The 25,890-nt window shown below is 39.9% G+C and overlaps 1 protein-coding gene across 6 annotated transcripts in view; it reads left to right on the top strand.

Moving 5' to 3' along the window:
• Positions 1-25,890, top strand: part of SNCAIP (synuclein alpha interacting protein) — a 143,685-nt gene that overhangs the window by 106,682 nt on the left and 11,113 nt on the right. For 5 of the 6 annotated variants that reach the window (XM_067464472.1, XM_067464474.1, XM_067464475.1 and 2 more), the window contains 7 exons: positions 627-806; positions 7,371-7,484; positions 9,902-10,027; positions 12,957-13,126; positions 17,452-17,532; positions 22,470-23,514; positions 25,781-25,851. In XM_067464472.1, coding sequence (XP_067320573.1) covers positions 627-806; positions 7,371-7,484; positions 9,902-10,027; positions 12,957-13,126; positions 17,452-17,532; positions 22,470-23,514; positions 25,781-25,851 — 1,787 coding nt within the window. The remainder of the gene's footprint in view (positions 1-626; positions 807-7,370; positions 7,485-9,901; positions 10,028-12,956; positions 13,127-17,451; positions 17,533-22,469; positions 23,515-25,780; positions 25,852-25,890) is intronic. The other variant, XM_067464476.1, reaches the window with a different exon arrangement.

Genomic DNA, 25,890 nt, shown 5'->3' with positions numbered 1-25,890 from the left:
TGCATCTGTGGCTGGCATCGTCAAAGGATTTGCCAGTTACAGATGCAGGCGAAGCATCAGGAGAAAATGTTGCTAGAACATGGCTATACGGCCTAGAAACCACACAACACCCAAGTGATTCTGAATGTCAAATCCTTCAACAATACATAGGATTAAATTATGTATCACATGAATTGGCCTGTGGAAAGGAAAGCATGTGGAGATACAGCATCTTGCCCTCCCCAAGAGTCATGGTAATGTTGGTTGCAATGTATAATGCTAGAGTGTTCAGTGCCTACAATCAAATATTGCAGCAAGTGTTTTATCAGCTAATTACTGCGATACCTATTATGAGATATAATGGAGCAGCATCATATGCAAATCCCAGTACTGCTGACTCCGAAAGAGATAAACTATAAGCAGAACTCCTCATTATCACTGGATTCAGTGCTTGAAAAGATGTACTCACATGTAATGGGGGAGTCTTAAATCCACCTGGTAAGTGAGATATCGGGAAGGGTGAAGTGGTATTTGTTTCCACTATTCTAAAGGACTGCTTCAACCTTACCATAGAAGTACTTGAAGATGGCAGCTACTAGGTTATCTTCAATAAAGCAACTAACTCTCCCAAAACCTCTTTTGCACAGCCCCACCACGCAGTGGACAATCTGGATAAAATTCATGACGAAAATGGCAACAATCTTTTGCATGTTGCAGCATCACAAGGGCATGCAGAATGCTTACAGCATCTCACATCTCTGATGGGTGAAGACTGCTTGAACGAGCGAAACAGTGAACGGCTGACTCCAGCTGGTTTAGCAATAAAGGTAAAATAATGTTTGGAGTCTTAAAGACAAACTACATTTGACAATGTACATTGACTTCAGAACCTAGCTGTCTTCTAAAATGTTATATAAGTAGCCCAGGAAAGAGGGGCAGCAAAGGTCACCCCTGTTCTCTTTGCATTCCCTCTTGCTGTGGTTAATCTAACCTCTGTTGCTGCTTGAGGTAGGAAGCAAAATGTGTCTCCTTCCCTACATTGTCAGCTTAATACTAGTGGCAAAATTCCATCCCACTACATTAGCAGAAGATGCAATAGTGATGCCTATCCCTCTGACACCACCTAAGGATGATGTGATAGCACTCACTGCAGCAAAATAAAAAATCCAAAGAGCCCCAAAGCAAGTCTTGAGGTGAAAATATGCCCAAGATGAGAAGACCCACACCATTACATCTCTCGGCCAATACAAATTTTAAAACCAAACAAGAAGTCTCTCCCGTCCACTCCCTTGCCCAGTCTTTCCATGTAACAATCCCCTAGGGGTCTGTATTAAAACCAAACTATGGAAATATCACAAAAAATATGAAGATTTCCAATTAGACCAGAACAAATATCTTCAATAAAAAGTGGGGGGGGGATACAAAATGTGTTTGGTTTCTTTACTGTAACATCTCATGAATGAGGGGCTCCTTCTGGGCCATGTTTGTTGCACTGTGCTCCTCTGTCTGAGAAGGAAGTGGAGGATCAGCTAGTACCAGCAGTCCCCACATACCTCACTAATTCCTTGAGGAACAGTAGAGAGCTGTCTAACCTTCCCATGTGCAGAGGAAGAGGAGATAAACCCACCAAATGCGGAGAAACATGTCTGTGCCCAGAAAAAATAGACATGAAAATCACTACCGACTCTGGTTCATATACTGCCAGCTTTAGCGAGCTATACAAAGTATTGGGTGGCTATATTCCAGATCATAGGAAGGCCTGCCAGGGCATGCAAGAGATTTGCTCCTCCCAACACCCTGTTGTCTCAGGCAACTGCCTCCTTGAAGCTAATAATAGGAGATGTTTGCTGCATCTAGAAGGTTAACTGGAAGACAATTCAGGTGACATGTTTTGAGTAGAGGATAGAATTAGCAGTGCCTAAAAACCACTCCTCCTTTGAAATTATCCACTCCTTGCAAAGCATTTTAAGTGATAAAGATTTGCATTTCAAAACTGAGTTTGCAGTGATATCTGATCTGGCCCTGAGTGATAAAAAGCAAATCTCTGTTAAATGAAGATTTCTCTTTAAAAATTGAATTTTAGCTGATGGCTATCATGTAATCCAATCTGGAAGTGGAATATATTTTTGCAAGCATAATCAATACATTCCTCCAGTTATATGATTTTATCCCCTAGCAGCATTTTTTTCTAATGAGTTTTATTGGGTGAACATAAATTTTAGTCATTTTATTGGATATTAAAATATATATGTCATAGAATTCTGAAATTTACTGTGACCAAAAGTATTTGAAGTCCCAACCACTGGTTAATAAAAGATCAACTGTCCATCTTACATACCATAGATAACTCTACATAATGAAGGCTGAATTAGATATAATATCAATTAAATATTTTAGAAGTGTTTTATTTCTCCTGTGGCCTCATTTGTACATTTGCAGTAAATCTTTATCATTCTATACACTGGGAGGAGGAAATTTTTCTTCTTCCTACTCTCCAAAATATCAGAAATAATAAAATAGTCCTTGTTGTTTATGTACTGCCAGTCTTTAGCATTGCACCTATTTTTCATTATAAAGACAGGGTGTGATGGGCCTTTATAATGAGAATGGGTGGAATATTAAAGATTGCCTTTAAAATAAGGATAGGTCTGGTGTGGCTAAATGTGTTTTTGTTGATGCATTTGGTTTCTTTCAAGAAAAGGAACACGCCTCTCCCAAACTTTGCATTTCTGATTTAGCATGATGAAGCAGAACTGGAGCACAAAAGTGGCAAGCATATGGACAGGTAGATGTACTCTGTCTCTATAACCTTTCAGATGGAGAAGGGCTACTGTCATGAACAGGGTTTTCAAACCATGTAGGATTTGCCATATATTTACAGAACCAAACTCTGAGGCATTTCCTTAGCAGTGCTGCAACAGCAAATACACATAGTTACTGATTAGCAAGATGTGCAAAGGATATTACTAGCAGGCAGTGTGGCAATGTGATTAAAAGTGCTGGTATTTTGCAGTCAATTATGCAGATTTGGCCACAGAATTTTGTACAATATTGAATTCCACCACCACTACTGCAGTTTGCTTTTGGTCTTTCTGAGTGGCATTTACAGGTAAGGCTAATGGACAATGCTTTCCTTTAGTTGACAGTCAGAAATATTTTACTGCTGTGATTTTATGTTGGCTGATATATTTCCCCCCTATAGTAGGTTCACAAACACATGATGAAATGGGACATTATTTTGTAGCAGAAGTTGTATTGTGGAAAAGCATACCTCAAAGGCAAGATTACCTGTATATACTTGAGTATAAACGAACCCGAATATAAGCCGAGAAAGCACATTGACAAAGGTTAGAATAATGATTTAATCAGAGTTGGACAGTTTTATGTAAATATTCAAAAGCATTTAACCCACTGATGCCTCAATTAATGTAATTTTATTGGTATCTATTTTTATTTTGAAATTTACCAGTAACTGCTGCATTTCCCATGCTCGGCTTATACTCAGTAAGCTTTCCCAGTTTTTGTGGGAAATTTAGGTTACATATCCTTCCAATAATCACCATAGTTTATTTTAACTGTGCATTTTGGGGAAAATGCTATGTGTATATGAATAAGGAAAAGTGGGAAAGAATGGCTTGGGAAGGGGGTGGACAAGAAGAACTGGAAACATGAGACAGTTGGAATGGAAAGGGGTGGTTGAAAAAGTATGAAAATGAGGTGGAAAGGAGTAGCTGGAAAAGTAGGACAGATTGGGGTGAGAAGGGGACACAGTGAAAGGAGAGGAGGACAGGAAGGCGCACACCCTCTCCTCTCTCGGCCCAGTGACCTAGCTGGGTTGCTGTGCGGAAGAGGTGAGGGTCTGGCGAGAAAGTGAGGAGCTGAAAGAAGGGCTTATTTCAGCCCCACACCTTCCCTCCAGGACCCTTACGCGAGTATAACCCAAGGGGGGCTTTTTCAGCCTTAAAAAAGGGCTGAAAAAGTGGGCTTATACTCGAGTATATTGTAATTGGCAGTTCTTCACTGAACTTCTCACAGACGTGTAAACTATATTGATTGGTCAGGTCCTTGGGTGGTAAAACTCTTTTCACCTGCTTTTAAATATTTGTTTCTATTTTGTTGTTGGTGTTAAATTTTATTTTTGCAGCACGCATAAAAGTGATGTGTAAGAGCTAGCATAGTATAGTGGTTTGAGTGTTATACATGGAGTCTGGAGTCTCTGTTCTGCACTGGGTGATCTTGGTCAAGTCATGACAACACTATGCTAGGGTTGCAGTAAGTTGAAGTTGACAAGAAGACTTATAATAACAGCAACAATAGTAACATCATAATGCTTCAGATAAATAGAGAAGTGAATAAAAATATTACCATTGCACTACCCATATGGTGAGATCAAAATTCACCATATTTTGATCTCACACAGTGATGCACAGTGCCAATATATACAATACAAAATGTGTCATACAATTAGGGCATATTGATCTCATTCTATTCCTGTGAGAAATTAAAGTTCACCTTTACAAGTTTTCATAACACTTAGGGTGGCCTATAATGACAATAGGACATAAGTGTGTTTTTACTTTTTGTGTCAGGAGCAACTTGAGAAACTGCAAGTGGCTTCTGATATGAGAGAATTGGCCATCTGCAAGGACGTTGTCCAGAGGACACCTGGATGTTTTACCATCCTGTGGGTGGCTTCTCTCACACCCCCACATGGGAAGCTAGAGCTGACAGATGGGAGTTCACTCCACTCCCCAGATTCAAACTGCTGACCTTTGGGTAAGCAGTTCAACTGGCACAATGGTTTAACTGATTGTGCCACCAAGGGCTCCTGTGTTTTCACTGAATCCAGCTTTTAAAGGTTCTCTATTTCAAAATCAGGCTTAATTTGGTGACAAAACAAATACATTATAGAAGATACGTGTGAAGACCCTGTGTGTTTTTAAATATTTTTGCAACCTCTACTTAATATTCTGTATTCAAAGCTGGAATGTCTTGAACCATCAAAACTACTTTAGAGTATCATACTAAAGTAAATGTTTATTTTTTGCACAATGGGCAATATGTCAAAAAACAAAGCTGTAGTCCTTTATTCAATTGTGTAGCCTCAATTGAATTCAATATTATTTACTTTTGAGGAGACATACAGAAGAGTGCACTGAGAAAAACATAATGTCATCTGGAAGAAAGCTCAGACTTAACAGGAAAATCTGTGATATAAGAAAACATTTCATTTTATAGTACAGCTGAGCTCTTGTAAAATGCAGTGTGCACAGGAAGGACGGCAGTGGAGTTAAACATCTCTGGAGATACTCTCCAAATAAAGCAAAATTCCAAAACTGCTTCTGTAATGTAATGTAATAAGTGCTGTAGGGTGCAGATGCAGAGTGGACAAAACTAAAGATTCTTATGTTTTATCTTCCATTTAGGAAAAGTTTCAAACTCTGTTCAAGAACAAAAATAGATGTGTATGTGTAATTCCCCCCCCCCCCACACACACACACCCAAATATACATATATTGAGGATTCATTTGTAGACTAAGGATCTGATTTCTGGTGCAGTTGAGCAGGAGGACCTGAACACTAACATTAATCCCATTCAGCAGAGACAGATTTTAGGCATAACAATTTGCAACTGTTTGTACAACAGTAAACAGTATTAGCGAAATTTTTGAAAGCATTTTCAACAGCTACTGATGAATTATAGTTCCATGGTAACTAATTTCCAGACATAAAGTTGTCTGTTGCCCAGCAGATTGCTACAATGTTGGCAGCTAGACCAGGCAGTTTGACAAATCCAGGAAGATCTTGGCTTTACCATAGATTGACTCTGTGTTGGACACTGAAAAGTAAGATAGCATTCAAACAGAAATTCATTTTTGAAGATATCTCAGTACATAATCCTCATTTGACTCACAACGTAAAAGTTAATCAGTGCCCTGAAAATTCCAGTATATTAGGACATCAGTATCTGGGATTTCTTCCTATCAGTTGAACAACAGAAATTGCTGGCTTTGTTGTACTTACTAATAAAATGTCTATACATCTTTCTATTTATTAAGGTCATAATTAAGCACACTCCTATATATGATTACTTAAAATAAGTCCCTTCCTCTCTAATTCAGTGGGACTTTCGACTGTGTTGAATATATTCCCAGTTCAGATTTAAAGTGAAATTTATGCATGTTGACTTAGAAGAAAGCACCATGAATTCAAGGAGATTTGTTCCAAAGTACGTGTTTATAAGTTTGCATATGAGCTGCAGGTTTGATACAGCACTTGAGCCTTCATACTTAGGATTGCTCTGTGTGTATTAATGTTACCCCATTGCCTGTGGGTGACCTAGCAATCCCTGTAAAACCGGGCTGTGGCACAGCTAGTTAGTAGCCAGCTACATTAAATCATTACTGACTGAGAGGTCATGAGTCCAAAGCCAGCCTGGGTTGGAGTAAGCTACCGACGATTAGTAGTCTAGCTTGCTGTTGACTTATGCAGCCCGGAAGACAGCTGCATCTGTCAAGTAGAAAATTTAGGTACTGCCTTATACGGGGAGGCTAATTTAACTAATTTACAATTCCATAAAAACTTCCAGCAGCTTGCAGAAGAATGAGGAAGTACTCCCGTCAAAGGATTCAGTATCTGGGATTACTTGTGATATCACAAGTAAATGGAGAAGTGGCAGCTCTCCCTGTGGCTGGAATTGAGCATATTCTCATGAAGCCGGAAAAGCTGGAATGTTAAATTGCCTCTGGGTCTGTCTATATATGTTGTATGTCTAAAAGGCATTGAATGTTTGCCATGTATATGGGCATTGTAATCCGCCTTGAGTCCCCTGTGGGGTGAGAAGGGCAGAATATAAATACTGTAAATAAATAATAAATAAATAAAAATAAAACAATAAAACCCTAATTTATATAAAACACTCAAAAAACAATACTGTTTTGCTTTTGGAGCCTTGCAGAATCAAATAAAGTTTTGCAGAGCAGAAATTACTCTTAAATTGTAAAAGAGCTTACAATCATTGTGGCTATTAGCAGGCATGAAAACAACATGGCATTATTGTTTTTATATGTCTTCAGGCTCACTCCAACTTAAGGCCAGACTGTCCTAGGGTTTTCTTGGCAAGATCTATTCAGAGGAAGTTTGCCATTGCCTTCCTTTTAGGCTGACAGAGTGTGACATGCTCAGTGGGTTTCCATGGCTGAGCAGGGGTTCAAATGCCTGTTTCCTAGAGTCCTTGCCTGGCTTTAAAACTATATAACATTCTAGCTTCTAGGCTGGTATACTATGATATATTATGATATATTACTATTATCATCTTCATGAATGCACATTATTCCAGGGAAGATTTTAATTGAATTCAAGTCTTTGCATTTTCCTTTTCTTCTGCTTAGAATGGCCAGCTGGAGTGTGTGAGGTGGATGGTGAGTGAAACAGAAGCTATTGCAGAACTCAGTTGCTCAAAAGATCACCCAAGCCTTATTCACTATGCAGGTTGCTATGGACAGGTATAGTTACATTTTACATGTTTTTTATTTTTAAAATATGTTTTTTATTGCAGACACAGGTAGAATAATAGCACAATCCATCACCATTTCACAATTATTATTTTCTTAGTGTTCTTATCCTTGCCTATTCCACCTTTATCTGCCACTTGTCTATCAATTTTACATCCCTTCCCCCTCCTGTTAATGCTACATAATCATTTCAAGTTATTTCTTTATTTAAAAAGGTATTTATGTCTTAATATTTGCACTAAAATGCAATTTGTTTCATAAAGATCAAGTAGACAGAACATATTGTAAAGAACAAAAATAACTTTCTGGCCTTGCATCGCACATTTTAGTGCAAATATTAAGACACAAATAGTGTTCAATTCCTCTTGACATTAAGTCTAGTCATGTCCGACTCTGGAGGATAGTGCTCATCTCCATTTCTAAGCCAAAGAGCTGGCGTTGTCCGTATATGCCTCCAAGGTTATGTGGCCAGCATGACTGCCTGGGGCACTGTTACCTACCTGCCAAAGCAGTACTTATTGATCTCACATTTACATGTTTTCTAACTGCTAGGTTGGTAGAGGCTGGGGCTAACAGTGGGAGCTTATCCCACTCCCCAGATTCGAATTGCTGACCTTTCGGTTAGCAAGTTCAGCAGCTCAGCAGTTTAAACCCCTGTGTCACCGGGGGCTCATTTCTATTTATTGCACCAGTCATCAGTAAAAGCTATGCAGAATGGAACAATATTGTGAGATGGTTGCATTTGACCCAGTCTGCTGTCAGATCTTGAAATGAAGAAACAAATATTGAATACTTCCAACACACATGTGTTTGAAAGACACTTTAACTTGCTCAAAAGTTACTCATGCAATAGATAACCCAGGTAAACATCAGAGTTGGCTAGAATGCAAGGGAAATATTTGTAAAAGGAAGAAGTATTTTTGAATTGATTCAACACACAATTATTTCCTCTAGCACTTGGCACACATGGTATCTGGTGTTTTTTAAGTAAATACTTCCTATGATGGGGAAGGTAAAAAAAAAAGGCAGAGAATAGGTCCATTGATGTCAGTGCTGCCCTGCATTGCTTATACAGGATGCTTTATTCTCGAGAAAACCTTGTCCTGCCTCAGTTCCAAGTCTGTCTTCAGGAATATCCTTGAATCAAAAGAAAAGGGGTAAATGAGCCAGCTGAACGACTGCCAAGAAGTGAGATCAGGAAGAGATGTGGATCAAACATATGTCTCCAAGAATGTATGGATTTTTAGAAACCTGTTCACATTAAAACCTTAGCCCTATTTATTGTCCTGCTCTTTAAGCCCAACAAGCAAACTCCTCCAACACATTTCCAGTATGTTTTTACTGTATTTTATGTAGGTCCTGCAACACATTCAGCTTCAGACAGTTGTGTGTCCTCTTACAGCCTTTCTCCATTCCCTTTTCCATCAGTAAGCTATGCAGAAAACATACAGGATATGGAAATTAGCTTGAAAGTAAACCAGAGGGTCATACTTCCATGTAAGTGAGCTTAGAATTGAAGTATGAGAATATTTGGAGACTTCTTGTAGCTCAAAGAGATATTGTTCTAAAATAGATACAGAACTGGTGCACAAACTGACTAAGTTATCTTGTGCATGTACGTATAACATAATAGTACTTTTAAATATCTTCTTGACATTTCTTTTTTATGTTCATTTTTTTATAAAATGTAAAGTCTGTATGTTTGTGTAGTGTTCATTAAATGTACAGTCCATATTTTGTTATTTATGTGGCCTAATAAAGCTTTTTAGACTACTTGGGGTATGGAATTAATCTTATGGTCACTATAGCTCAAGACTTAATGCCCTGAAACATCAGATCCTGATTCATTTTGAAAGCTAGGCAGGGTCAGGCCTGGTTAGTACTTGGACTTGTCTGGCAAGGAATGGGACTGGTAAGGAATAACTGGTACTATATTTTAGAGGAAGGCTTTGGAATATTCCTTATACAGGAATATCCTATGAGGTTCATAACTGCTGACTTGAAGGTTCATGCATAGTAAAGGTAGAGGTTTCCCCTGACATTAAGTCTAATTGTGTCCGACTCTGGGGGGTGGTGCTCATCTCCATTAATAAGCCGAAAAGCCAGCGTTGTCCATAGACACCTCCAAGGTCATGTGATCAGCATGACTTGATGGAGTGCTGTTACCTTCCCACAGAAGCAGTACCTATTGATCTACTCACATTTGCATGTTTTCGAACTGCTAGGTTGGCAGATGCTGGGCCTAACAGCAGGAGCTCACCGCTCCCCAGATTCGAAATGCCAGCAAGTCAGCAAGTTCAGCAGCTCAGTGGTTTAATCCACTGCACCTCATGCATACACACCCATATATATTGTACAGAGTATAGGTATCCCTGCATTAATATATTAAATATTTCATTTATCTATAGGAGAAAATCCTTCTGTGGCTTCTTCAATTTATGCAAGAACAAGGGATTTCTTTGGACGAAGTTGATCAGGATGGCAACAGCGCAGTCCATGTAGCTGCCCAGCAGGGATATCTGGGGTGTATACAGGTAAAACAATAAAACTGCATTTATTTCAATGAGATATTTTATTTATAAAATCCTCTACTGAATCATCTGCCATGACTAGGAAGCCAGCATCCCATGTAAGACCAAATTAACCTTAAAAATGAACATAGTAGGCATCACTATACTCATTAACAACCTCATCAGAGCACCTGCCAGCTCCCATTATGCGCAGGTACTTCAGGCGGGGCTCCATGCTCAAAGGGAATGTGAAGTGAACCATGCTATAGGGTGGCAACATGAGATGCTTTCTATGTTCTATCAGGAATAATGGAGGGAAACTGGGCAGTCAAATCTCCCCCCTCCCCAGTGAGATGGTGACTTGGATAAGTCGGGCGATGTGCGGCATGGGCAATGGGTTCCCCATGCCCCCCGACATGCACTGCTGGAATTGCCATGATGTGTGGCGATTCCAGCAGCCTTTGGGATGAGGTCCTAAAAAGACTCAAAATATCTGAAAAAAGCAGTGCAATTAAACAATGGGAAACTACATCATATGGAAAAACCTTGGTCATTGTAATTCTAATACAACTCTGGTGTGGCCTTTTAGGCTTCACTTTAGCCTTCCTTACTTGTCTATAGAATATAGTGGAAGTGAGGCAAATATATATGACTGCTCTTTTTGAGACTGACACATAGCATATGTATTTTCTTAGTGGTGCATTTCATTGTTAGACTTGCAGCCGTCTAGCCCAACATGCTGCTCAGGAAATCCAAAGCAATGACATTCTCTTTGTTTGAAAACATCCATTGAAAAAAGACTGCCATCCTTCATTCATATTAAATGCAAAAAACACCCCAAAATAAACAATAATCAGGAGAGTCTACTGTTAAAATGAGAATAATAAGAGCTTAGAGTATTATATAACATCTGAAGCAAGGAAACCCATTTGTTTCTCTGGTTACGTGGTCTAAAGATTTATAGGTGCAGAGAGAAAACACACATTTCTCTGAAGGATGAATGTTTGATTTAATAGTTCAGATATTGAGGGAGACAGCCTCGAAGATCCTCTACCTTTATATTTGAAAGCATCTGAAGGTGTTCCAGGAATATGTCTAAATGTTAGATTTTTATTTTCATTTGAACCTCCTATCTATAATTTATCCTACAATTAGGTGCACTGCAAATGATAGTGCTGCCAGCCAAATACTGCAGCCAAATACCTTACTCATCAAATTGTCAGCAGAATTTGCAAAGCACAGGAGGAAAAATGCCATAAAATGCTTGTGTTGGTTGACTATATACAAACTGAAAATTTCTTTCTAAGACTAGGTTTTTTCCATTATTAATAAAGTGCTCATAACTATTACTTAATGCTTTCCTGGGAAACATGCATTCATTGATTACATATCAATTACCATAAGGGTCCTTTTTCATTCCCTCCCCCAGTTTTCTCTAAAAATGGAAAATCATGCTCCTAGAAATCACCCAGAAGCCCGATTCCCTTTTCGAACATGCCACCACTGCAACATGAATGGTGAGGCAAGTGGTAGATCCTGGCTGTGGAATTGAACCCAGACTACCAAAAGCTATAATTTTCCTGATGTATTGAGATCTAGAGGAATCTAGAAGACTGGCAGAGTTTAGTCATGTATTTAAAATGTGAGTTTGTTACACTGTTTAAAGGCAATGCCTCCTTTCAGATGTTTTAATTTCTATGGATCCCAGATTTACATAATTCCAAAAAAATATGATTTCATGATTTTGGAATTATTGAAGCTAATTTTGAAGTAGATTGTCCTCAACTATTTAATTTCCTAACTGCAGCATTTTGGACCTCTAACAGTGCAGCCCTTTACATGTCTTCTCAGAAGTGAATCCCATTACATTCAAATTATACTTAATTCTAGGCAATTATGCATGGGATTGCAACTGTACTTTCATTGAACAACTAAATTTATCACCTATTCAAATTGCAATGGAATCAAATAAGGATAATAAGGATAATGCAATATGACTGCAGCATGAGATAAAGAATGGTCACAATGGGGAAATGAAACTTAGCCACCTATATCAATGTCAAGGTATCTAAACACAAATTATTCAGAAGGTACTATTGAGAAAGATAGATAGATTATATGCGCATGCAGAAATTTTAAACATAAAAGCCCTCCTGGATTATCTACCATCTACTTCAACTTTCTATTTTTAAAGGTTTTAGGCCTGATGTCAGGCTTCCTCAAATGGGTGCCCGTCAGATGTAATTTCACTCCCATACTAGCTAAGAACTACAGTTGATGTATGCATTGAGCAGCATGTTGGGAAAGACCTAACTGGGGAAACTCATATAAGTTGGGCATGAAGATAAACATATTTGTCCCATGCTTTTGTTTGCTCAAAGCATTTTAAATCTTGCTGCCTCTACCAATTTGCTGTTATGCCTCAGGATACTCAGAAATTTGCTAGCATTGTATTTTAATGCGTAAATGGCCAAGTAGCTCTTCCTGAAACAAAACATAGGCCCCAGTATTTTTGATCCATATATTGTAATGACATTCTCAGAACAACAAAATGTGTATAAAACCCATACATTTTACAGTGGAAATATGTGTGCAAAAATGCATCCAGTTGAACAATGTCTTAAAATAGTGGCAATTTCTGAAATAGTTGCACAGAAATGCATATAGACAAAAGGGGGGAAAGGCTTACAGTCTAAGGTGAATTTGAGTCAGCATAAGTTTGCCACTAAAACCAAAAACCACAGAAAACATTAACAGTTCATACTCTTCAAATTAATATAGACTTTTAATAGTCATTTGTACTGTTGGCCATCACACCAGACTAACCATTACCTTTGTTGTAAAGGATTCCATAGGCTAATTGAATTGAGTAAAATGTATTTATCTTGACTGTACTGAACTCAGTACCACTCAATGTTATCATTCCTTTTAATACTCATTTATGTATGTTCAGACTCTGGTGGAATATGGAGCAAATGTCACTATGCAAAACCATGCTGGCGAGAAACCTTCCCAAAGTGCTGAACGGCAGGGGCACACCATGTGTTCACGTTACCTTGTAGTAGTGGAGACATGCATGTCATTGGCATCCCAAGTTGTGAAGCTAACTAAGCAACTCAAAGAGTAAGTTCTCATTTGTAACAATGGTTTCCTTAAAACAGTGGTTTTATTTCTCCCTCTCTCTTCATGGTTCTTCTCATGAAGCATCCAGGCTCTTTTGGCTGTTTCACACTTCAGCTGGTCTCCTGTATGTTCTTTTTGGGGTATCATGTATTAACGTCTCCTTATTTCCAAAATACCCAAAGCCTTCCCACTCCAACTTACTGAACAGCTTCTGAAGTCCACATCTTCTTTTTTGTGGGAAGTGTGCAGGAAAGTGTGTCATCATCTTATCTTTTGTGGGAAGTGTGTCATCATCTTATCTCTGCAGCTAGATGATATCAACACTAGGATCCCTCAGAAGTCCCAGTGATGCTATACAGGCAATAAAGCTTCAGTGGGGATCCCTTTTACCCATGATAACTTTTTCAGAAGTGATTTTCCCTTCCGACTGATAGATTTCTCGCACTTCCTGTTATCTCACCTCTGTTCTTAACTATGAGTTGTTTGTAAGTCAGAAGTGTGTAACTCGGGGACTGCCTGTAATCATTTTGCATCTGACTTTGGTGACGTAGCCAAATGCATCGGTGGTACTACCTGTTCCACACAAAATCATGAGAGGAAGGGACTCAGAGACTGTTTAGTAAGTTGCAAGTGGTATATGGTTCAGCTTACCATGCGTCTGCATGTGGACCTACTAAGCAACACTGAGCCATATCGGATTGCAACCTTTATGTGGCAAATGTGCTGTCAGTATGCCCTGGAGTCAACAAAATAATGTGTGGGTAACAGATGTACCCTAGTAAGCAAGCAGTAAACATACAATGTCAGTTGGATATCAACTATGTGCTACACATTTTCCCTTCAAACATTATTTATGTTTACCTTGTGACATCTGTTGAACACGCTGAAAACATATTCCCTGGATAAACTGTGATGGAAATCTTATTATCCAGTCAGTAAGGAAATGGAAGAAGTAATCTAGGAGTGTTCCCAGTGCTAGAGCTGTGGACATAAATGGAAATTTGTGAAAGAGCAGAAGGCTTTTCGCTGTGGAGATTTTGTAAAAGTCATCTCATCAATAAGACAACCCTTTAATGCTTTAATTTTTAGAAGACTTGCTTTCTTTCTCCTATTGTATCCATTTATCAAATAAACATCTGTTTGTTTGATGTCTCCTTTGTTTTAACATGGTACTACCAAAAGGCAAGATATAAGTGTAATATGTTGATATTGAATAACATGTTATACCTGGTTATTCATGATACGTTGATCATGAATATGAACAATCCATCTACCATTCCATTTGAAATAGCTTCTTCCATGTTCTTTCTTCTCATTTGCCTGGAATCCGGAATTACATTCAGATATGTGAATTCAAGACTAGGTGCATGATATGGATTGGCTTCAGTTTCTTTTCTTTCATACCGAGTTCCCCACTCCTTCCATTTCACCAGTGATGAAGTGATATAGGCTAGTGTTCCAAATCTGATTTTGCTGTTTATGGGGACAATAATTCTCTAACTGGTTGAAGCTTCCAATAGACAAAATAACTGCAGGTAGAAAACAGAGAGGCAGGAACAACTCTGATGGCAGAAAAGGGGGACATCCATTAATGGCTGGATATACTAGCCAAGCTAGCTGGGGGGTCCTAGCAGTTGTAATCCAAAAACATAACATTTCCAGACTTTGGTATCACCTGGGATCTCATCACATTGATGTTTTTCAGTTCCCTAGGACACTTTCAGGACGTTGGGAGGATGGAACCTGCTGGAGCCCATCACATGATGCAGGGCTCCTTCTGGCGGGGTTCTGTTCTCCCAGCATACTGTATTCTCATTGACAAGAATGGGGCAAGTGCGGCGATAAGCCAGGATGTGACACTGTGGGATGGGAAAAACGCTGATGCGGGCAACGTGGGGCAACTGTTTGCCCCACTGCTCGCCTGTTTCACTATGCTGCCTGGTGAATCAACCCGCTATCATCTGCTTTTTGGACCTTAATGTGACAAGGTCCCTGGTTTGAGGTTCAAACTTGCAACAGAGTGAATGTTGGCTTTCCTTCCTTCTTTCCTTTCTTTCTTTCTTTCTTTTTTAAACCACAAGGCGATGCTGACATATGGTTGGGCTGATCTTTCAAATAATGTAAGGAAATGTGTAGGCAAGAGGAAGGAAGGAGAAAAACTGAAGGAAGGCATGATCTTTATAAAACTGCATCTGGATTCTACAAGGGAGGAAAGCATATTGGTGTCCCATTTAACATATTTTCATGTTTTCCAGACCCTTCACTTTGCCAGTGCGAGCATTTGCTTTTTGTAAATATAGTAAATACAGTCTGCATGTGACAGGCTGAAGCAATGTGGATTCTTTTTGACTCTCACACTGTCAGTGCTAAAGCTCTGGACTTGAGAAGTACGTTAATGATCTTACATCCTTTGAGCCAGGAAATTATCCACTTACATATTCCACAGCTGTCAGTTTTGTTCTTCTTATTAAGGAAGTCATTTTGAAAGTAAAAGCAGTAATGAGAAGGGGGCTGTCCATTTACTTGATTGGTAGCATTGCCATGTGACCTCAAATAGGGTGGGAAGGAAGTTCAATGGGGAAATTTAGCCTCGCAAAAGTAAACATTATCCATGGCCAAATTTGGGGCAGGAAGGGAAGGAAGTTTAATAAAGGCAGAATCCTCAAGCAATACAAACAGTTGTTTCTGACTCTCTCCTAATTCAGGAAAGTGCTCTCCCCCATCCTTATTTAGTGGGCTGATATATCTGTGGCTATAAATGTAACTATTAAGCCACACTAACACTACAAAAATGGTACTGATATTCATCATTAAGTCACAAGTGCAATATAACTTGGTTAAATCATGGCTGTGGTAGAAATTAATTACACTGGCCAACACACATTTTGGTGCCTCAAGTCTTAGACCTGTTTCTGTGTTTATCTGACTTGTGGATTCCAAAAATGGCACCGGTTTTCCTCTATCAGCTCTAGTTCTGAGATTCAGAACATATGCCATATACCAGTCTTCATCTGCTCATGCATTAAAAACCATGATAACTGTATCGAAGAAGCTAGAGCTGATGTGGTCTATCCAATGTGGTTTTCTGAATCAGTGCCCCAAATAACCCCAGGAACAAGCCAAACAACCAAGACACCAACATTTTTTTGGTTGGGCTATGTTATTTATAACTTGGCCATCTGGGGTGATTGTGCATCTCTGCCTGGCTGAAAGGGGTTGGTCTGGATGCACTTTGAGGATCTCTTCCAACTCTAATGAAGTATAGACTATCTGGGAGTCCAGTGGAGTCTTCTTTTCTGGAGATTTTTGAATGGCTGTCTTTTGGGAGGGCTTTGATTGTGTCCTCCTGCATGATTGAAGGGGGTTGGAGTAGATGCCTTTTGAAAGCATCTTCTAATTCTGTGCCCCTCCCCTGAGCCCCTACTTACTCTCATTCAAGTTTTCCTCTTCTTCATCCACATTTATTCTTCCTCCTCCTCCTCCCTCCCATGGTGAGATGGAGAGCCAAGTACCACAAGGATGAGGATGATGGTGGTGAGGCTTTGGGCTCGGGCTCAGTGCTGCCTGAGTGACTGCCACTGCTGCTGCCTCACACTTTCTCCAAGCAGCTGCCAAGCAGCCTGTGTTTTGGGGGGCAGGTGGGAGTAGCATGTTTAATTCAACACATCTGTGCACTACAGGCACCACACTAATGTGTTGTAACACACAGTTTGGAAAGTTCTAGTTTAGTATAAAATATGTTGTCCTTCATGCATGAGAATTGGTCCCATAAACTTCCACCTTTATTTCTGTTTGTTGAGCAACTTTCTCAGTGAATATTGATGAGCATTATAGGTAATTCAGCTACCAACAGCATTCTCTAGGGAGAAAACAGAGAAGACAATTCTCTTCTCAAGTCACGGTCAAACATGAGTTTTAGAGAACTAATTCCAAATTTGCTGTGAATTTGGGTTTAATAGGGCACAGGTAAGCTAATTGTGGTGAGTCCCAGAGCTCCAGCACAGTGCTCCTTAGTATTCTAATCTTACAATTTACACCAGAGTCTCTACTAGTAATAAATAATTTATACAAGCCAAGCAGCTTTCAGAAGGTACAATAGAGAGATCACTGTGTTCCCACTGGAATTAGAAGCAATTTGCAGAACAGAGACCTTCTTTGTGTATTTTCGTATTTTTGTCTGCCCTGTGTGTGTGCAACTCTTAAATTATAAATGCACTGCAATGATGGTGAGTGAAAACTATCATTTCTCTCACAGCACATCTACTGACAGCTTTTTTGGGGGAGATGGGGAAAACAAGGTTTAATAATTTAATATTTCCTTACAGACAGACTGTAGAACATGTGACAATACAGAATCAACTCCAGCAGGTTCTGGAAACACAGAGGTCACTGCCAACATCTCCAAGGTAAATAAGCTGCTTGTTGTTGTTGTGGTGGTGGTGGTGGTGGTGTCTCTTCAAGTCATATCATCCTAAAATGGGTTTTCTAGGAATAAGAATATGCAGCTTGCCCAGGGTCACTCAGTGGGTTTCCATGGTTGAGTAGGAATCAAGCATTGGTCTCCAAAGTTTTGGATGTAAATAATATTATTATTTTGGATGTAAATTAATATTATTAATTTCTTATCTGTCTCTCCTCACAGCTTGAGGTGGGTAACAACATTACTAAAACACATAATCATTTAAAAACACTCCATAGAATACACATATTAAAACATATGTTCATAAAATACATATTAAAATGCACAAAACAAAAGTTAGACATAAAGTGGATGTTTAAAATTCATCATTAAAACTGTCTGGGGAGGCCTGTAAAATCTACAACAGGCATGGGCAAACTAAGGCCTGCAGGCTGGACATGGCACTATAGGCGCTTATGTCTGGTCCTCAAAATTTCCCCCTCCCTCTGAGCATAAGGATGTGGTGGTTTGCCATGTATTTGTGCCGAAAGGGCAAGGGAGGCAGGCATGCGGTGGCTGGGAGCCCTCTGTGGTGCTCTCAGTCACTGCATGCCTTCTTTTGGCCCTCCTGGAATTAGGATAGGGAGAGCAGCCCTGTCCTGATGCTGGGAGATGCCCGGCCCGAGCCAAGAGGCAAACAGCAGTCAAAGTGGTTCCAAAGCCACCTCGTCCACTGCCTTCCTCTCCCTTTTCCTGGCATTAAGAGGAGGCAGGGCCCTGTCCTGATGCCAGGAGAAGCCTGGGCTAGGCCAAGAGGCAAGCGGCAAGTGAAATGGCTCCAAAACCACCTTGCCCACTGCCTCCCTCTCCCTTATTCCAGCATCAGGATCTGCAATGTAGAATGAATGCAGTGTGACACCACTGTAACTTGCATGGCGAAATGCTTTGGAATTATGGGGAATATAGTTTGATGAGGCATCATGGCTCTTTGGCAGAGAAGTTTAAAGACCTTGTAAAACTACAACTCCCATGCTTTCATAACATTGAGCTATAGCAGTGCCAAACTCCATTAATTCTAAAGTGTTGGTATGCCCTTATTCCAGTGCTCAAGCAGTACACCACATTGGCTTACAGGGGTGGAATTCCCATGTAGTTTTTTTAATGGCAGTTGCTGGAGAAGGTCATGTTTCATCTGAAGACTACATTGTTCATTTTGTAAAAGAATAAAAAGCATAATGTCATATGACAGAATTCAATACATCTTTAATATCACAAGTATTAATTCAGATGAAATTAATTTTTGCCAATGTGATATAATCTGGAATCTCTGGTGACTCATAATGATCATAGGGAAACTCTTTTGCTCACAAGAAGTCTCTTCTGATCCTCTAACATCTTTCTGGTGATCACTAGTAGTACATTCCCAGTTATTCAAAATGCTTTTGCTTACAAAGAGGTTGGGTAGCTAGGCAGCCTAATTATTCTGTGCTTTCAGGATGATTTGTCTTCACTATCTAATATAAATAGACAGCACCAAAAGGAATAAATATAATTGCATATTGTAATGATTTAACCTCAGAAGAGGTTGTCTGACTTCAGCTTGAATAAGCCTGCAGGAAAGGGGGGGAAAGCATACTCATTGGCTACAGCATAGGAGACACTTCTCTCCTTATTACTAACTTCCTCTATGATCTGGGACAAAATATCAAAATACTGATAAGTGCCACAGAAGCAAATTTACTTAATAAGCTGAAAGTGTGCAGAAATACAAACTCCTCTAGCTATAAATTAAGAAAAGCAATACAAGTGTACTTCACACATCCTTACAACTGTGTTTGGAAGAGCAAGTAATGCAATGCTAAACTGAAGCTACAGAGAAGTAAAAATCCCCTTTTATGTATATAGAATGCTGTTTCTATTAATAATGTAAGATCTGCCGTAGTTTCTCAGCCAATGATCCAGTGATGCAAAAAGCCTGCAAAAGCTACACCAATCATTATATGCTATTTCCCCCCAAGCAGTCAAAGTGCTTCATATACTTTATCTCAGAAATCCATGCAAGAACCCTCTCTCATGGCAGTGTAAAAATATTACAGCACTATTGTGCTACAACTAAGCATAAGTGGGAGTTGAGGCTAAGCAGCAGTGGCATTTCTGAGCACATCTGGTGAGTTCATCATTGAGCTGAGATATGAACTGGAGACCAGTTCTGACTTGTATGGAACAAGACTTGATCCTTGTCCCTTTTAAAGCAGCAGTTCAGACCCTAAACGTAGACCATTCCATTTGAATTATGCGTGGACACTGACATGCCTTCTAGTGGAAAATGTGGCATCTGTCCTGGCATTTGGCTTTTGAGCAATTGTTTTCATTTTCTGGTGATACGGTCAAACTGAAAAACAGGCAGTTGGTATTTGTAGAAAGCATTGAGTCCAAATGCTTATTAATGTTGTCTTTTTATCCTCATCCTAAATTAATTCTTTGTGTGTTATAATTATTTATTCAGGTTTAGCAAATTTAAGCACAATTGGGTTATTTATATAGTTTATTCTGTGCATGAAACATAGTTTCATATAGATGTCTACTTTCTTGTGTATAGACAAAACTGTGTACAGGAACGTGAATGTACATATGAGCATTCAAACACTGCCTAATGCCCAGAGTACTATTTCAGACCTTGACATAAGTAGTGCTAAATCCTGTAAAGGGCTCTGTAACCATGCTTGATTTAACATGGCTATAGAGCTCTTGTCATTAGGAACCTGGGTTTATGGTGCTTTCCATTCATGGAACCTCTGATCAGACAAAGCATGATTTTTTGAAATGTTGTCCTAGTGTGTAAAACATTAAAGGTGAGGTTTAGGCTTGTACAATTCAGGTGGAGGATGATCCATTTTTGGCATTTGAATTTCATATCCAGATCCATTTTCGGGAGCCTCCTGAAAATCGGCTAATGGAAAAATCTGTTTTTGGCTAGGCAGCTGAAAGATCCGATAAAATCCGGCCCATTGGCGGCAATGGGGAACTTACAAGGCTCCCCTTTCCATTCCTGGGATTCTTTCCTTTCTGCCTTTCAGGGGAGTCTGGGTTTGAGGAAGGGGGTCAAGGAAGCACCCTTCCTGGGACCCTTTCCCTTCTTCCTTTCAAGGGAGTCGGTCTGAGGAACGGGACTAAGGAAGCATCCTTCCTTGGCTGCTTTTCTTTCTGTCTTTCAAGTGAGCCTGGGTTTGAGCAACTGAGTTAAGGAAGCACTCTTCCTGAGCTTCTTTTTTTCTTCCTTTCAAGGGAGCCTGGGTTTGAGAAACAGGGTTAAGGAAGCACCCTTCCTGGGACCCTTTCCTTTCTTCCTTTAAAGGGGGCCTGAGTTTGAGTAAGCACTCTTCCTGGGCTCCTTTTCTTTCTTCCTTTGAAGGGAATCTGGGTCTGAGAAATAGGGTTAAGGGAACATCCTTCCCAGGCTACTTTTCTTTCTTCCTTTCCAGGGAGCCTGGGTTTGAGCAACTAGTTAAAGAAACACCCTTCCTGGGCTCCTTTTCTTTTTTCCTTTCCAGGGAGTCTGGGTTTGAGAAATGGGGTTAAGGAAGCACCCTTCCTGGGACCCTTTCCTTTCTTCCTTTCAAGAGAGACTGGGTTTGAGGAATGGAGATAAGGAAGCACCCTTCCTTTTCTTCCTTTCAAGAGAGCCTGGGTTTGAGGAACAGGGTTAAGGAAGCACCCTTCCCGGGCTCCTTTTCTTCCTTTCAAGAGAGCCTGAGTTTGAGGAATGGGGTTAAGGAAGCATCCTTGCTGGGCTCCTTTCCTTTCTTCCTTTCAAGGGAGTCTGGGTTTGAGAAATGAGGTTAAGGATGCACCCTTCCTGGGACCCTTTCCTTTCTTCCTTTCAAGAGAGACTGGGTTTGAGGAATGGAGATAAGGAAGCACCCTTCCTTTTCTTCCTTTCAAGAGAGCCTGGGTTTGAGGAACAGGGTTAAGGAAGCATGTGCCGTGGATTCCTGAATAGAAGGGAAGAAGCCAAGCCTGGCAGCCACATGGGCTGTTTCAGGCAAAAATACCCCATGGCTGATGAGCCTGTTCTGTTACGGCCGTCCAGAGAAGCTGAACAAGCAGAAGAAGCAGAAGGAAAACCGCTAAAATGGATCCATGCACAACACTAGTGAGGCTTATATGATCTCCCATATCCTTATATACACCGTTTTCGCTCAGTGTATAAGCAGGCAAAAGCCTACATAAGCCTTAACTTGCATTGATATCTGCAATCTTATCAAAATACAGGTTACAAAGATAGTATCAGGGCACTATCAGCACTTCCTTGAACAAGCTTCTCTAAACTGCATACAAAATTGCTGCTACTGATGATAATCTACTCTTGAGTTTAGTGTGGCTTACTTTTAGTCAAACATGAATAGGATTGCACTGGAGGTTAATTTCTAGGCTGTTTCTATAGTTCAGTCTTGTTCCTATGATAATCCCCATACTCTTCACTTCTGTTGCCTTCTTCCATGTCAAAATTTCAACTTTGAGCTCCTGGGAGAGGGATCCAATCATTTTTTACAAAAAGTATTGTCATGAAGGATTTGAAAAATAAACAAATAAATAAATACATTTGTTTCTTTTTCTGAAGATCTGTGTTTATTCTAGAATTCCAGTTTTTCTTATGATATTCCAAAAAACACTAATAGCACAAGCAAGTCTTTTCCAGAAAGTCGTTCTGTGGAGACTATCAAAAAAAGGAAATAACAGATCAAGCTTAGCCTAGAAACAGATTTACATTCTTAACTATGAAGTCAATACTGTGACTCCATAATACATTCCATGTGAGCAAGAATGCATAGGATGATCAGATAAACATTTGCAATGGAAACATCAGTTTTGCACTTTCTATCTGTATAATTTTGATTGTGGTTTCATGTACTGAAGGCTTTTTTCTCTCTCTTTCCATTGAAGTTCACCATCATCATCCATTTCTGGCAAACCACAGTGGAAACCTTCTGATACAGATGACTCGACTCTACCGAAAAATAAATTGAACACCCAGGATGGAATCCAGATCTTTAGCAGTGTGGGAACTCCTCACCACAATCAGCCTAAAATTAAAGATGAGGACTCTGACAGAATCCTGCGCCAGCTGCTGGGGAAAGAAATCTCTGAGGATGCCTGCATGCAAGAAAAGCTGTCCTTAGAATTTCGAGATGTTCGTGCTTCCAAGAGCATGAAGAAAGCTCCCTTGGAGAAAAAGGAGTTGAAATTAGCAAGGCTGAAGCATCTAATGCAGCGATCCCTCAGTGAGTCTGATACAGATTCCAATAACTCTGAAGATCAGAAGAATACACCTGTGAGAAGAATGGACAAGCCAAGGCCACAGCCCATAGTGGAAAGCGCTGAAAGCACGGAGAATTTGCACCTAATGATTAAGAGGCACACTTTGGCATCAGGCCGCCGGTTCCCTTTTGGAATGAAAGCCTCAAAATCATTGGATGGTCATAGCCCTTCTCCCACTTCTGAAAGCAGTGATCCTGATAATGAGTCCCAGTATCAGACTGGTACCTTATCTCAGAACCAGGAGTCAGGAGATGCTTGCCAGTCAAACCCCGAGACCTCCACTTCTCACAAAGTTGCCACAAGTCCCAAGAGCGCACTCAAATCACCATCTTCAAAGCGCAGAACTGCCCAAAATTTAAAACTCAGAGTGACGTTTGAGGAGCCTGTGGTACAGGTGGAGCAAACAGAAGTTGGTTTAAATGGGGACAGGGACAAAGAGAGGAGTAAGGTCCTTCAGCGGCCACCCAGTGCTGAAACTGGGGAGCAGCAGAAACGACCATTTGGAACATTTCGGTCCATAATGGAAACACTGAGTGGCAACCAGAACAATAATAATAACTATCAGACTTCGAGCTTAACCAAGACCTCATCACCTTTTACCTCATTAGGAAGGAAAGCCACAGATAGCAAGGGAAATTCAGCTAACTCAGCAAAAGGAAAAAATAAACCAGTGAGTGTTTAATAGGGGGCAGAGGGAATTTTTTTAAAATTTTAATTAATGGTCTTTTAATATTATGTGTATGCACAATCATTAAAACTGTATCAGCACATCACAACCTGGACAGCCTAGGTCAAGGAGCAGGTAATGGGGATGTCTGGGAGGAAATAATAACATAAGCAAAAGAGCATCATGTGAAAGTGCCTAATGAAGGGATCAAATGTGTCCATCTAAGAAAATCTTCCGTGTGGAAGGGACACCAAGGGTCATCCAACCCAACCTCCTGACATTACAGGAACCCACCACTAAAGTATACTTGAAATCTGCTATGCCACTTTGGACTAAATCCTGAGTAACTCTATTGAGATGAGCCAGCATGGTATAGTGGTTTGAGCATTGGATTACAACTGGAGACTAGGGTTTGCATCCCTGCTTAGCCATGAAAACCCACTGGGTGGGTGACCTGGGACAAGTCACACTTTTTCAGTTTCAGAGGATGGCAAAGACAAACGAATCTGAACAAACCTCACCAATAGAGCCCCAAATTGACATTAGAGCAGTGTCTAAAGTATGAGATTAGACTATCTTTGAAAGCCCACTTTTTTGTTAAACCATCTACAGAACCAAGCAAAGTGTGACATTCTAATTTCTTTTCCTAAATACTCCATCTGGCAGATTATGTAGTAAACCATCCATGTAAACCAGTGGTTCTCAACCTGTGAGTTCCCAGTTATTTTGGCCGTCAACTCTCAGAAATCCTAACAGCTGGCAAACTGGCTGGGATTTCTGAGAGTTGTAGACCAAAACACCTGGGGACCGACAGGTTGAGAACTACTAATGTAGATTGACTTGCAAAAGGATTAGGGTGACATTTCCTGTGCCACTGAAAAGTTTTCTCTTTCAGACTTTTTGCTGGAAAGTGGAATATTGTTTGAAAGCAGCAATGAACGACTTTAATATAGAGTTGTTTAAAGCTATGGTGGCTATCACCAGTAAACTATTCCTTAATCTATACTGCACACTGTGGAAGAGTACATTACACAGAAATCATGATTTTGAGGTACAGAGTTGAACATCAGCATTCATGGCAGGGAGGCAAGACACATTCTTATAGAAATTATAGGACTTGGGGAACTAGACAGTAATGCAGCATTACTGGTTGCTGTTAATATGGGAAAAACCAAAGGGATGGCTGCCTTGGGTAGAATGAGAAGGTAATTTTTAAGAATCCTAGTTCCTCCCGTCAAGCCTCTTAATAAACATTTGTGTTGGAAGAAGACCTGCAATGAGCCATTTATAACAAAATATACCAAATCAGAGAGAAGCATGGTGCTTTGTTCAAAGAGGATTATGGTTTGCACAACCTGTACTAAACAAATGGAAATGAAGCATCATACATTGCCAGTAACGAAAACTGGAAAATATGGGTGAGGAGCATCTTTTCCCCCTTCAATTTCTGTGATGTTTTACTGATAACTTGCAACTTTCTGGTTTCCCCCACTTTACCCATTGCATGGATGAAGCATTTGTTCTTGCTTTAAAATGCTGGTCATGCTTACATGCTTTCAAATATCCAGTTTGCTTGAAAATATATTGTTTCTCGATGATTTATGGATGTGAGTCACTGCCAGACATCAGTGCTGTTTTGGTTTTACCTGACAAGATTTATGGACACAATTCAAGGGTTTTCAACCTTTCTTCTAAGAGGGGAGAATGCCTGTGTATAGGGGGAGTACAGCCTGGAAGTAATGCATGACAAGTGACAATGTTGCTTGCAATTTACTACTTTGGGAGGGCAATGAGGGCATGGCAAGTTTTGTTTTTCAATATAACATAACAGCTAGTAGTATTGTTATATTTATAACAATATATTTCATATATGACTAAATATATTTTTATATTCAGTCATTGCTTCTAAATGCCTAGAGGTCATTGGGAAATATTTGGATCTTATAATCAATTTTCTATTTTAAGGTGTATTTAAAATGCATGCAATGTGCTGGTGATGCAATTTAATTTACATGCAACAACTGATGCATTACTGTGGGAAAAGTAATCAGTAATGCCCATCGCTTGACTTTTTAAAAAATAACATTCCTTTGCCCCTTGAAGGAGATGGGAACAACCTTCATGCATGCAAAATTCTGTGTAGGTAGAGAGGAATTGTGACACACATACTTCCAAGGCACTGTAATGTTCCAAGAGCTGCCCCTCTTCGATGCACGTGAGAAGCCTGTTGCATGTTCTTTCGACTGATTAATGCATTGCACTTCCCTAGGCTCCTTACTCCGGCTGTGTCAGTTTTTCCACTAGCATGCTGATTGAAGACCGCCTGTGTAACTATGCATGGTATGTGCTGATGCTGAGTGAAAACGTTGGCTTTTCTAT

This window comes from Anolis sagrei, chromosome 2 (assembly GCF_037176765.1).
Source record: "Anolis sagrei isolate rAnoSag1 chromosome 2, rAnoSag1.mat, whole genome shotgun sequence".
Lineage (NCBI taxonomy): Eukaryota > Metazoa > Chordata > Lepidosauria > Squamata > Dactyloidae > Anolis > Anolis sagrei.
This window is presented reverse-complemented; position numbering and strand designations above follow the sequence as displayed.